The 12,738-nt window shown below is 43.0% G+C and overlaps 4 protein-coding genes across 4 annotated transcripts; 2 read left to right on the forward strand and 2 right to left on the reverse strand.

Moving 5' to 3' along the window:
* Window positions 1–72: 72 nt before the first annotated feature.
* Window positions 73–2,526, forward strand: EMB1793 (LYR family of Fe/S cluster biogenesis protein). The gene is made up of 2 exons (XM_011085122.3): window positions 73–635; window positions 2,256–2,526. Exon 1 carries the CDS (start codon window positions 152–154, stop codon window positions 626–628), a length of 477 nt encoding a protein of 158 aa, XP_011083424.1. The 5' UTR covers window positions 73–151; the 3' UTR covers window positions 629–635; window positions 2,256–2,526.
* Window positions 2,527–3,797: 1,271 nt separating this feature from the next.
* On the forward strand, window positions 3,798–7,139 carry LOC148787493 (uncharacterized). The gene is made up of 2 exons (XM_088882828.1): window positions 3,798–6,307; window positions 6,373–7,139. The coding sequence occupies exons 1-2, from the start codon at window positions 5,783–5,785 to the stop codon at window positions 6,946–6,948; spliced, it is 1,101 nt and encodes a 366-aa protein (XP_088738954.1). The 5' UTR covers window positions 3,798–5,782; the 3' UTR covers window positions 6,949–7,139.
* Window positions 7,140–8,591: 1,452 nt separating this feature from the next.
* On the reverse strand, window positions 8,592–9,275 carry LOC148787494 (uncharacterized). Its single transcript, XM_088882385.1, has one exon. The coding sequence runs from the start codon at window positions 9,273–9,275 to the stop codon at window positions 8,592–8,594; it is 684 nt and encodes a 227-aa protein (XP_088738511.1).
* A 288-nt stretch (window positions 9,276–9,563) lies between these two features.
* LOC148787495 (uncharacterized) lies at window positions 9,564–12,071 on the reverse strand. The gene has a single exon (XM_088882386.1). The coding sequence runs from the start codon at window positions 12,069–12,071 to the stop codon at window positions 9,564–9,566; it is 2,508 nt and encodes an 835-aa protein (XP_088738512.1).
* Window positions 12,072–12,738: the final 667 nt, after the last annotated feature.

The raw sequence follows: 12,738 nt of genomic DNA on the forward strand, positions 1-12,738 counted from the left end.
GGGCCCACACAAATGAGCTACAAGGCCCAATCCAATATTATCATTGTTCATATTCAGACGACCCAACCCAAAACTTTCCAGACAGAAATGGAACTGAACCAAAGAGTCTGCAAATAAGAGAATAACAAGGTAGAGTTGAAGAAAAAAGAAAATGACCTCCAAACTCCAGAATCCGGCCATCGGTACCGCCGTGCGCCGCCTATGGGTTACCAGATCCCTCCCACATCTTCGGTGCCGTTTGTTACACAATGGGCCGGACACTATTGATGAGCTCCTGGACAGACACTTAGTTAAGAACGATAAAAAGCACCTCGATGATGACGAAAACGAATTTCTCATTCGGCAACGGCTCACCAGCACTCGGCGTGAGGCGTTGAGCCTATATCGGGACATCATCCGGGCAACGCGATTCTTCATGTGGCCAGACTCTCGAGGTATCCTGTGGCGTGACGTTTTGAGGGAAAATGCGCGGAAGGAATTTGAGGAATCCCGGTTCGAGAAAGACCCTGAAGTCATAACCCGGTTGCTCATCGGAGGGCGGGATGCGGTGCAGGCAGCGCTTGATAAGCTAGTGGAGAAGCAGAAACAGCAGATTGAGAAGGAAAGGAATGATTTCAGTCGGCGATGATTTTTCGGTAATTGTTTCCAGTTCGTTTTCTATTTTTTGCATAGCAGAAAGGCTCAAATTATGAAATTTGAATTTGAAGTACTCCTGTTTGATTTGTATACGGTAGATGTTTGTGAATTCCGATTATGAGGATTTGGTCCTAAAGTACTCGAGCATAAAATTCGTTAATTGTTTTTTCGGGAGAGGTAATTCCACAAGATTTAGCTTCCTGTATTATTGAATGGTGTCTGAAAATTTAAATGCGATTCTCTTTTCAGTTTCTTTTGCAATGTCTTATCTTAAACATGATAACTTCTGGAAATTTGCTCAATTGTTCATATTCTTGTGTCACGGCTCCATGAATAATCATTTTATGTATGGATGTAGATTCATGTGAAACTTGGTTTCCAGGTTATGTGATTTTTTTCTTTTGTCTTGGCTTGTTAAAATGGATTGCATGAATTGTTGAATACTTGAATTGGTCTTCAGGGTTACGATTTTCTGATTGCTCGTGCATTTTCAGGGTAGTAGCTAGGAGTGCTCTTAGAAACAGATATATTGATATAGAACAATAAAAATCTTTGTAGTATATAAATGTGAAACCTAGAGGCTAGTGCTAGAATGAACTTTTATGCGGAAATGAAGATATCCATTGGAGTAGAGAGCTGAAGAGTGGGGAACTGTATTGCGAAAGCATGGTCAAGTGGGAGGATAATTCGATTTGCCAGTTAGAAAACATCAATTATACTGCAGAGGATGGTAAGGTCTCACAACATGAGCATGTTTTCTTTAGAGGCAGCAAAGTCGGGTTAATGGTAATTCCTGATATGCTTAAAAATGCGCCCATGTTTAAGCTCTTGGAAGCTAGGATTAAGGGCAAGGGTTGATGACTTGGAGTAGGACGTGGACATGCTGTGGCAATGCGGCCAGAGCTCAGGCTGCTGGTCGTGGAGCTGCACCTGGTAGGGGTGCTGTGCCACCTGTTCGGAGGTGATCTTGTCCTGTTATTGGCATTACAGCTCTCTTGTGAAGTGGGCATGTCGATTATAGCCATCTATGGTCGATACTTGGTTTTGTTGCCTATGTTCCTAGTTGTAATGCTTCAGATGTCTGAATGAAAACTTGCAGCAAATTGAGATGAAGTGACTGATTTCTGATGGCTGTAACTGGAGTTTGTAGTAATCCTTTGAACAGGTAGCAACTTGGCAAGTGAACCTTAAAATTTGAAACTACTATGTTTGCCCAATCTTCACTTCCAAAAAAGGAGTGTCTGAGTGATTCAGGGAACCAGTAGTGGGTAGCATGATCAATTTGGCAGTTACAAAGGCAAAATTGTGAGTTGCTAGATGGCATATCATTTACGATGATACATGTTGGTGTTGGAGAAAGTTGAAAATAGTTTATCCTTTATGATCATTTTGTTGGGAGAACCTGTAAAGTAGGTATTTGTCTACTAACTCAAAATTGTGTGGATGAGTATCAAGATTTCCGATGAGTTAATGATGACGCCAAAAATGCTACTAGTGACACACAGTACACAATCTACGAAACGGTTGCGTTGTTGCATGTTTTCCTCTCGCATACTTTCTCCAATTTCTTATTTCTAGTTCGTTATACATGTGATCTTGAATCATGTTGATCATCTTAGTTAAAAAAGTTGAAGGCGGAGGCAACGAACCTTTTGTACACAAATTCAGAAGCTTGGTGGCGCAATCACATCAAAGAGCTGAGCACTACTAATTAGTCAATACTAGAAGAACGCCGCAGTTAGTTGCATGTAAAGTTCCAAGCGACTCCACAATGATACTAATATACTAGGTAGTTTATTGGGTTCTGACAATCACTTAATGTTTGTAATATTACTTAAACTTCCACATGCTGTGTTTGTTACATGTGAAGTGAAACATTTTTTGTTGAAAGTCCATTGCATCTTAATTCATTCTTGTTTCCGTAGAATGCTAGCACTTCATCTTGTGCAATAGTTGATAAACTCCGCGGCTTTTGCGAAGCCAATTCTGAGTAGAACCCAGCATTCCTGGTCATCTTTTTCAGGATTAAGGTGAATTTCAAACTGAGCTCTTCAAGCCCATGAGATTCTTGTAATAGCATTTGGGAGGAATGTTTTGGTCTTTGGAGTTGCGACTGAGTATACATGTATAGATTTTAGCATCCCTTCTAGTTGCTCCGCTGTCGTGAGTTTGGATCTCATGAATATAGATATTTAGTTTACTTTTTTAATACTAGTATTTGTTTGCTTCAAAATTGTTGATTAATTTAAAAATATTGATTTGTTTGTTTTCGAAAGTGATCATTGGTTTAGAAGGGTACAGGATATTATATTGTCCATTGGTTGATTTCGAAATATCAATGAACAATATAAATAAACTTTTTACTTGGACGATTTTCATAATAGAATTTTGATGATTTTAACTGATTTTTTAAATATTAATATTTATTATGTTTCTTGATATATTTCATTCGCCTTTTAAAACATTTATTCAATTATTATTAATTGCTCTACAAATATGGATTTCTTACGACTTAATAAGTCGAGTAATTGAGTTTAAGATGAATGTTTTAATTTAAGAGCCAGCATTAGAATCAAGTTTGAATGAGGTCAACTTGTTCACCAAAAAAACAAGTTTTAGGTTGGTCGGATTATTCTGAAATCTTGATTTTATGATTTTACTTTGAAAAAACGTGTTGCAAGCTTTCAATTTATTAATCGTAAAAGTGTATTTAGTTTTGTTTTCATTTTTAATTTTTAGTTTTAAGTGGAAAATGTTGGTATAGACTTGTGTTTAAAAATAAAAATATGTTTGTTTAAATTGATGAAATTGTTTTGATGGTGTCAAATTATTTTCTTTTTATTTGATTAAAGTGAGAATTTTATTTTTTCAATATATTTTTTTATTTAAATATAAGGTTATTGAAGATATTAGTGATGTCATATCCCATAATGATAATAAAATGTATACTATTATATTAAAGAATTAATACTTAAATTTTTTTTTACATGCATGTAACTATACAAAAGATTAATGATTGAGCCGGTAAGATAGTACGTTATTTTCAAGGTATAATTACATTTTTCTTATTTAAAATTTGGCGTAATTATATATAGACCTCATGTAATTTGAAAAATTACATCTAGTATTCTGAACTTTACTTTTATCTAATAAATAAGTCCTTTCATCAGTTAAAATTTATTGAATTTGTTGATATTAACAAAAAAAAAAAAAACACTGAATGAAAATCAATATTTATTCTTGATTGGCTTAAAACTAACTTATTGAAGGTTAAATAATTTTTTGGGACTAAATTATCCTTATAAAGATGAAAATATACCTTCTCGTATGCATTAAGTTATTAACGCGTGAATATTGAACTGTCCAAGGAACTTCCTCCGAGCCTAGGTCGTGTTACGCGACCTCGATCCTCGATCTGAACTTACTCCGGGACAATTCCTGAGAACACAGAAAGAAGGTTAAGCCAGTCGGGAGATTTCCCGACGAGGGCTCCCCGACGCTCAAGTCAGTATTTTTGCTGGAGAGAGATATATGGAATAAAAGTAGTTCTAGAGTGAATTTAACGTTACCCGGTCAGGAGCTCTCTAAATGATATTTATAGCCCCATCTAATATTAAACTGGTAAGTGCGGATATGTGGTGATTTTGCCCAAGTCATGCAACCCAAATTGTAGCTAATTTGATATCCCATGACTATAGCGTCCATAAATTCCTCCTGGGGAGCAGTTAATGGGATTTTGTCCCCTTTATTGGAGATAATTCCGATTTATATCCGATCATCATTTGTGATGTATCCCCAATTAGGTATAAGGATAATTTACCCTGATCATTAGCCCCCGCAGTTCTGGACGCAATGTCAAATAGCATGCAGAAATCGAATAGTTTTCAGGGCATTAATGACCTCGGTAAGGGTGACCCACGTGTCATAGCGGTAGAGCCTCTTCAGGTACCTGATGCCACACGTCATTCAAAGTGCGGCCAATTTTGAAATTGAAATTCCCTCTTCCCCATATATATCGAGACGTGTTTCAAACGAAGTTTTACCGGCATCTTCTTCTTCAAGTCATCGTCTCTGCCTAACCTCGGTTGTTCAGACATCAATCTTCTGTATTTCCAGGTACAATGTCTTCTTCTAGTTCTGATTCTGGTTCTCATTCTTCTCCCGCTACCATTTCCCATAGGATTGAGCCCTATATACCCGATGAAGGTCCGTCTAGGGCATAAGTCGCATCGCGCCCTTCATGCTGAATCGGGCTCTGATAATGCCCCCATCATCGCTCCTGAGTCTAGACCATGGGAGAACATAGTTAGTACAGTTATGCGGCAGGTTCACCTGATAAGGGAGAAGTACTATATTCCTCCTAGTTTCGAGGTCGTGATCCCCAATTCCGCTGATCGCATGCATCGCCCTCCTCGGGGTTTCTGTTCTTTATCTTTAAACCATTTGATGCGGGTTTGAGGCTGCCCCTTGCCCCCTATGTTTCCCAAATTCTCAGGCGTCTAGAATTATGCCCTATGCAACTTTCGCCAAATTCGATCCGCCACATAATCATTTTTATCATCATAATGAGGGTTCACTGTTATGAGCCTAGTTTTGACAATTTCTAGTCCCTATACTCCTTCACCACATCGGCGAGATCAGCAGATAATGGTTTTTTCTATTTGTCCGCTCGCAAAGAATGTAGGTTTTTTGCCCCCCTTACCTCCAATGTGGGTCCTTGGAAAAAGAGGTATATTTTCGTTCGTCCTCCTCCTGGTCGAGGGTGGCCCTTTTGTTGCGAATGGGTGTTAGAGAAACCCAGACCCGTAGTCGAAGGGGGTAGGTTAGAAGGTGATCAGATTAGAAGCCTCTCCTCCTATCGATACGATCCGAAGAAAATCTTGGTAGAGGAAGTCCTCCGACTCACGCATCTTTCTCCTGCTCCTATTCCGGTTGAGGGCTCCTTAGGTGAAAGATTTCTCTTTTGCTTCATCATTTAAAGGTCGAAAGTTTTATTAACCATATGCCTTCTTGAACTGTAGACGACATGGTTGGCCAGGCTCGCCTCACTCAACGAATTTGAGCTGCCCGAGCCCGATCGAATGCAGAGGTAGCTGCACCTGTTGTGCCTTCATCCGCAACCTCTCCTCATCCTGTCGAGGGTTCCATGATTCCGGAGGGTTCGAGACCTAGAAGCCCTCCGATCGAGATAGGAAGTGAGGACACTCGATCGCGCACTCGTCCCCGAGATGTCCAACCGGGATCAGAATCACCCAATCGTTCCCGCACAGATGAATCCAACCCAGGGGGTCTGCTAACTCGTCGCCGGAGAAGGGGCAAGAGCCCCATGGGGCCCAATACAAGAATTCGAACTCAATCGTTAGCCATGGGGCCGTCGGTGTCCGCTGCTCCGGGGGATCGCCGGGGTTTGGAGATGTTAAGTGATATCTCGGAATGCTGGCGTAAGGCTCGCGAGGACCTTAGAGCTCCTAATCATCTCGCGGCCGCGCAGGTTGGAGAGAAGTTTGTCCCAGATTGGAATGTGTCCCCTAATAGTTCGGTGTTGGGGTCCCAGTCTGGCCAGGAATCATGGGAATTATACAATGCGACCTGCCTACCTTACGATCAAGCAGCCCTAATCCAGAGCCCCTTCACTCGTTTGGAGGAGCATGCTGCTCATTCACTCATACAGGTATTGTTTTGTGTTGCATATCTTTCTATTCATCTCTTTCTGACCTGTATTTATTATTTTTTCAGGCTGCCAATTTTGTCCGTAGCCTCTCTTTGAAGTGTGCTGGGTTTCGGAGAAACCAGCTCACCTCTGAACGCATAAATAACGATATGCGGATCAAAATCGAGGAGGTTACAGCTCGAGCGGAGAGTTTGGAGACTCAGCGTGCGTTTCTGGAGACTCGAGTTAAGGAGCTGGAGGAGAAGATGGCCTCTGAAGTTTCGAAGGCCACTGAGTTGGGCAGGGAGGCCGGTTTCACAGCTGGTCGTTCGGCGGGGAAAGTAGAGGGTCGCGAGGAGTTCTTAAGCTCGAACGATTTTACGAATCGCATTCGCGAAGCTCGCATTCAAGGCGCTTGTGATTTCCTTAAAACCCCTGCCTTCGATACTGCTTTGGAGATCAGAGCTGCAGATTATCTGGTACAAGGTTTTGAGCGGTGCAAGGCTCAAGTATCTACTCTGCAAGGATATGCTCCTGATTTTGATTTGTCCAAGCTCGACCCGGGTGTAGATGGTAATATGCAACCATTTCCTGAAGAAGATAGTCCTCCCGAGGGGGAGGACGAATTCGCTATTCTATTAGATGAAATCGAGAACATGTAATATTTTGCATTTATACTTTCATTTTGAATACTCGAGCCTTTTTTTGAAATGATGGAACTCATGGCCTTTTTCAGGTCTTGCATTTGTATTCTCTCTTGGGTATTGCGAGCCTTTTTCAGGCTTATTGCTTAGATATCTGACTTATTTTGCAAATAGGCAATCGTTTATGTAAACATGATCGTTTGTCTACGATCGGCGATTTTATTTAACCTTTTTCAGGTAGCTGATACGATCGTCCTATCCGATTACATTATTTAGCCTTTTTCAGGCATTCATAATTTATTCTGTCGCATCCTTGCTTGGCCTTTTTCAAGCTTCTGTGACTCGGCCTTTTTCAGGCGTAAAATTTCCTCAAGTTTCGAATATTCCAAGGTCGTGGGAGATTTCGACCTTTGGTGTCTTGTAATATATATGACCCCTTTCTTCAGATTTCGACCACCTTGAAAGGGCCTTCCCATTCGGGATCCAGTTTCCTACATGTTTTGAGACTTCGACTTTTTTAAGGACCAAATCGCCTACTTGGAGTTCTCTCGGTCGCAATCTTTTGTTGTACTGTCTCATCATCAAGGTCTTATGGTGGAGTATCTTGGCGTATGCAACATCTCTCTTTTCTTCTATTATGGTCAGGTCGAAAGCCCTCGCCTAGTCGTTCTCCTCCGGGTCATATTGTGCGATCCTTTGAGTTTCCTCACCGATTTCTGCAGGAATAATAGCTTCAGAACCGTAAACCAAACAAAAGGGACTCTCACCTGTGGACGACCTCGAGGTCGTTCTATATGCCCACAAGACACTTGGAAGTTCGTCGTCCCATGATCCCTTTGACTTGATCCTGGTTTTTAAATACTGCATGACAGTTCTGTTGGTCACCTCCGTTTGCCCATTCGATTGGGGATGACCGACCGATGTGAAGTTCTGCCGAATCTTTAATTCTTTTTACCAACTCGTGATCTCCTTACCCTGAAACTGCGTGCCGTTATCCGAAATCAGTACCCTGGGAATCCCAAACCGACAGATAATATTTTTCCAAATGAAGTTAATCATCTCTTTCTCTGATATCCTAGCCACTGCTTCGGCTTCGACCCATTTGGAGAAATACTCGACTGCAAGTATGATGAATTTTTTCTGGGCCTTGGCGGGAGGTAGGGGTCCTAATATATCGATCCCCCATTGATCGAATGGACATGTGATCTGCACTGGTTCTAAAGGCGTAGCGGGAACATGTATACGAGAAGAAAACTTTTGGCAACTCTCACATCTCTGCACCAGTGTCTTTGCATCCTTCATCAAGGTAGGCCAGAAGTACACTTGCCTAGCGACCTTCTGTGCCAGCGACCTCGCCCCTGAATGATTCCCGCAACTACCTTCGTGAATTTCCTTCAAGACGTACTCTGCCTGCTCATGGTTTAAACATTTGAGAAGAGGTCCCTCGGGTGTTCTCTTGGACAATTCCGACTCGATCATAGTGAACCTTGTTGCTTTCAGCTTTATATTTCTCGCATGCGCGGGATCCTCCGGCAAGATTCCTTTGCTGAGAAAGAGTATTAATTCATCCTTCCACGTACAGGGTTGTTCTACGGCTTTTATCTCTACCGTCTCGATGATCGCTGGTTGCTCCTTTACCATTACTGTGATACTGCGACTTTTTACACCGGATAATAATGCTCCAAATTTGGATAAGGAGTCCGCTCTGTCATTTCTTCTCTTGGTATCTGCTGGATAGTGCATTTGTCGAATCGGTCCATCCACGATTTCACTTTCTTGAGGTACAAGGACATGGCTCGTTCTTTTGCCTCATAACGCCCTTCGATCTGCATCGCCACCAGCTGAGAATCCGTATGTACTTCTAAGGCTCTCGCTCCTGCCTCATGGGCTAGTTCTAATCCTAGGATCAACGTTTCGTACTCCGCCTCATTATTAGTTGCTTGGAACGACAATCTTGCTGCTACCTCTATCTCTACCCCTTTGGGCCCTTGTATTAGAATTTCGGCACCACCATTACTAGCATTTGACGATCCATCCACGTGCAGCATCCATAATCCGTTCTCTGGGGTATTCTCGTTTGATAGTTCCATCATGAAATCTGCCAGGATTTGGCCTTTCTCAGAAGTCCTAGCCTGGTACTCAATGTCGTGTTCCCCCAACTCTATTGCCCATTTCACCAATCTACCCGAAATCTCGGGGCGAGATAGAATGTTCTTGAGTGGTTGGTTCGTCAGTACTGTAATTTTGTGCGATTGAAAATATGGTCGCAATCTTCGTGGTGTAACTACCAAAGCGAGGACCAATTTCTCGATCATACTGTATCTTAACTCAGCCCCTTGCAGCATTTTGCTGATGTAGTAAACTGGATTCTGGATCCTGTTCTCCTCCCTTACCAGAGCCGAACTTACCGCGTGTTCGGATACAGCCAGATATAAGAACAAAGTATCCTTAGGTCGAGGATTTACCAACAATGGTGATCTTCTCAAGTAATCCTTGAGTTGGTTGAACGCTTGTTCACATTCGTCAGTCCATTCAAAGTTTTTCGGTTTTCTTAATACTTTAAAGAAAGGTAAATTCCTATCCGCATATTTAGAAATAAATCTACTGAGGGATGCGATCTTACCAGTTAACTTTTAGACGTCCTTTATCGAGCTTGGCGACTTCAACTCGAGGATTGCTGCGATCTTTTCAGGATTTGCTTCAATTCCTCGACTACTCACCATGTAGCCTAAGAACTTCCCTCCTCCGACTCCGAAGGTGCATTTCATCGGGTTGAGCTTCATTCCATACGCCCTCATTATAGCAAAGGTAGCTTCGAGGTCGCGCAGGTGCTTCTCGGATCGCTGGCTTTTGACCAGCATGTCGTCGACGTAGACCTCCATTGTAGACCCTATTTGTTTTTCGAACATCCTATTCACGAGCTTCTGGTACGTAGCACCTGCATTCTTTAGACCAAACGGCATCACGTTATAACAAAATATACCTTGCTCAGTCACGAAAGATGTTTTGATACGATCCTCTTTTGCCATATAGATTTGGTGGTAGCCCTGATACGCGTCCATCATCGAAAACAATTCAAATCCTGCTGTTGCATCAACCAATTGGTCTATCCTTGGTAACGGGTACGGATCTTTCGGGCACGCTTTGTTCAAGTCCGTGAAGTCGGTGCACATCCTCCATTTCCCAGACGCTTTCGGCACTACTACTACGTTCGACAACCATTCCATATAATGAACTTCAGATATGTATCCAACCTTCAGTAGTTTACCTACCTCTTCTTGGATGATACGGTTCTTTTCGATCCCAAATGCTCTCTTCTTCTGTTGAACCGATCGAGCACTTGGGTCTACGTTTAACCGATGTACGATGATCTCCGGATTGATTCCCTTAAAATCCGAGGGGCTCCATGCGAACATGTCAAGGTTGCGGCGCAGAAAGGTGATCATCATTGTTTCGAGTCCTTTATCCAGTCTTGAACCTATTTTTGTTGTCTTCGACGTGTCCCCTGGAACTAACTCTATCTCTTTGTGCTCATCAATAGGCGCTATCCTTTCTTCGTTCTTGTTCACTAAAGATTCCCCAAACTTCTTTTTCCTATCCACCGTCTCTTTCTTCACAGAGAGATTGTAGCATCGTCTGGCTTCTATCTGGTCGCAGGCGACCTCTCCTATCCCAGCAGGGGTGGGAAACTTCATCCTCAGGTGATAGGTAGATACGATGGCCCTGAAACTGTTTAACCCAGGTCTACCCAAAATAACATTATAAGCGAAAGGAGTTTCAACCACGAGAAATTTTACCATTAGTGTTTTCCTTCTAGGCTCGTCACCAATGGAAACGGGTAGCTCGATTGTACCCAACGAATCCACCTCGCTTCCTCCAAAGCCGACCAGCGGCGACCTCACAGGGCCTAGCCTGGTGTCGCCTAGGCCTATTTTGATCAACACTTCTCGAAGGATAATATCCATCGAGCTCCCATTGTCCACCAGGACTTTATAGACCGTGAAGTTGGCTATGTCCATTTTGATTACCATTGGGTCATTGTCATCCCCAATCTTCTCTTTCAAGTACTGGGCCCCGAAGGTGATATCGAGTTCTGGTGATATGTTCATGATTTGTCTATTGGCTATTGTACCCATTCTCCGTTCGATCTTTTTCCTAGCTCTCCTTGAGTACCCTTCATCGGGTCCTCCAGCTATTGTGTGTATAACACCCTTTACAGGAGCGTTTTCGCGAACATCATGCCCTGCAGTTATACCATTTTCTGCTTGTCTTCCTTGACTCCGCGATCTACTTTTACGACCTTCATTCTGATAATTTCTTGCTATTAGATCTTTGAAGTACCCCTGGCGAATGAGACATTCGATCTCGTCTTTAAGTTGGTAGCACTCTTCAGTATCATGGCCTCGTTCTCGATGGAATCTGCAATACTTGCTTGAATATTTTTTGGCTGGGGTTACCCTTGTGGGTTTTGGCCATCTGAGTATGTCTTTTCTCTCGACCATGAGCAACGCCTTCGCTCTCGTTGTGTTGAGGGGTGTGTATTTGTGATATTTGCGCTGGTACTGTTCTCTATTCCGTTCATGCATTGGTCGTCGCTCTTCCTTCTCATAATGCCCTCGATCTCTTCCTACATCGATTCTCCACTCGCCATCTTTCAAGGCGTTCATTTCCTCCTCATCTATGTACTTCTGCGCCATGCTCATGAGCTGCTCGACATTCGACGGGGGGTCGCGTGCTAATGCAGATGCAAATGCTCCCTTCTTTAATCCATGGATCAGGATGCTCACTATCATGTCGATTCTTAGATCCGGCACTTCCAGCGTCTCATTGTTGAAACGCCCCATGAAACTTTTTAGTGCTTCATTGTCTTGTTGTCTTATAGTGAATAGGTGGGTCGCAGACCTTTTCTGTTTTCGTTTGCTGGCGAAATGGAATGAAAATTTTTGCGTGAGTTGCTCGTGTGACTCGATGCTTCCAGGTGGTAGAGTGATGAACCATTCTTGGGCTTTACCTGTTAGAGTGGTAACAAACAATTTAGCATTAATTGGGCCCGATTGTCCGTAAAGGTTCATTACCATATCAAATGCCGCTAGATGTTCCAATGGATCTTTTGTCCCATCATATTTAGGGAGATCGGGCATCCTAAAGTTCGGGGGTACGATCTCCGTTAAAATCTGGTTGCAGAATGGCGAGTTTCTGTGTTGTGACACGATCTCCCCCCTCTTCTTTAATTCGTCAATTTGCTTTCCCAACTTGACGATCTACCTCGATACGCTATCGACCTCGGCACGCGAGATCGCAGGCCCCCTAGTCTGGCTCTTGTCTCGACTGCTCGAACCCACCTCCGAGGGTAGGCGTTTGTTCTGGTCCTTTCCACCTGTTCCCGATGTTTTTTCTGGCTCTCTTTCTTCGAATAGCTTCCTCCGGGGACCTCTTTCGATGGGCGTGGTTGTTCTACGTTCGTATGCCACGATAGCTTTTCGTCCCGCTTCTTCCATCAGTTGTTGTAGCTCCAGTTTCGTCAATTGAATGATGGGTTCCGTAGTCCCCATCGCTGTGTCCAATCCTAGAATATTTCTGCCTGATTCACCTTCCATGTTCTTAAAAACTTTTCCCACAGACGGCGCCAAATGAACTGTCCAAGGAACTTCCTCCGAGCCTAGGTCGTGTTACGCGACCTCGATCCTCGATCTGAACTTACTCCGGGACAATTCCTGAGAACACAGAAAGAAGGTTAAGCCAGTCGGGAGATTTCCCGACGAGGGCTCTCCGACACTCAAGTCAGTATTTTTGCTGGAGAGAGATATA

The sequence above is a fragment of the Sesamum indicum genome, linkage group LG7, assembly GCF_026168435.1.
Source record: "Sesamum indicum cultivar Baizhima isolate 11 linkage group LG7, ASM2616843v1, whole genome shotgun sequence".
Lineage (NCBI taxonomy): Eukaryota > Viridiplantae > Streptophyta > Magnoliopsida > Lamiales > Pedaliaceae > Sesamum > Sesamum indicum.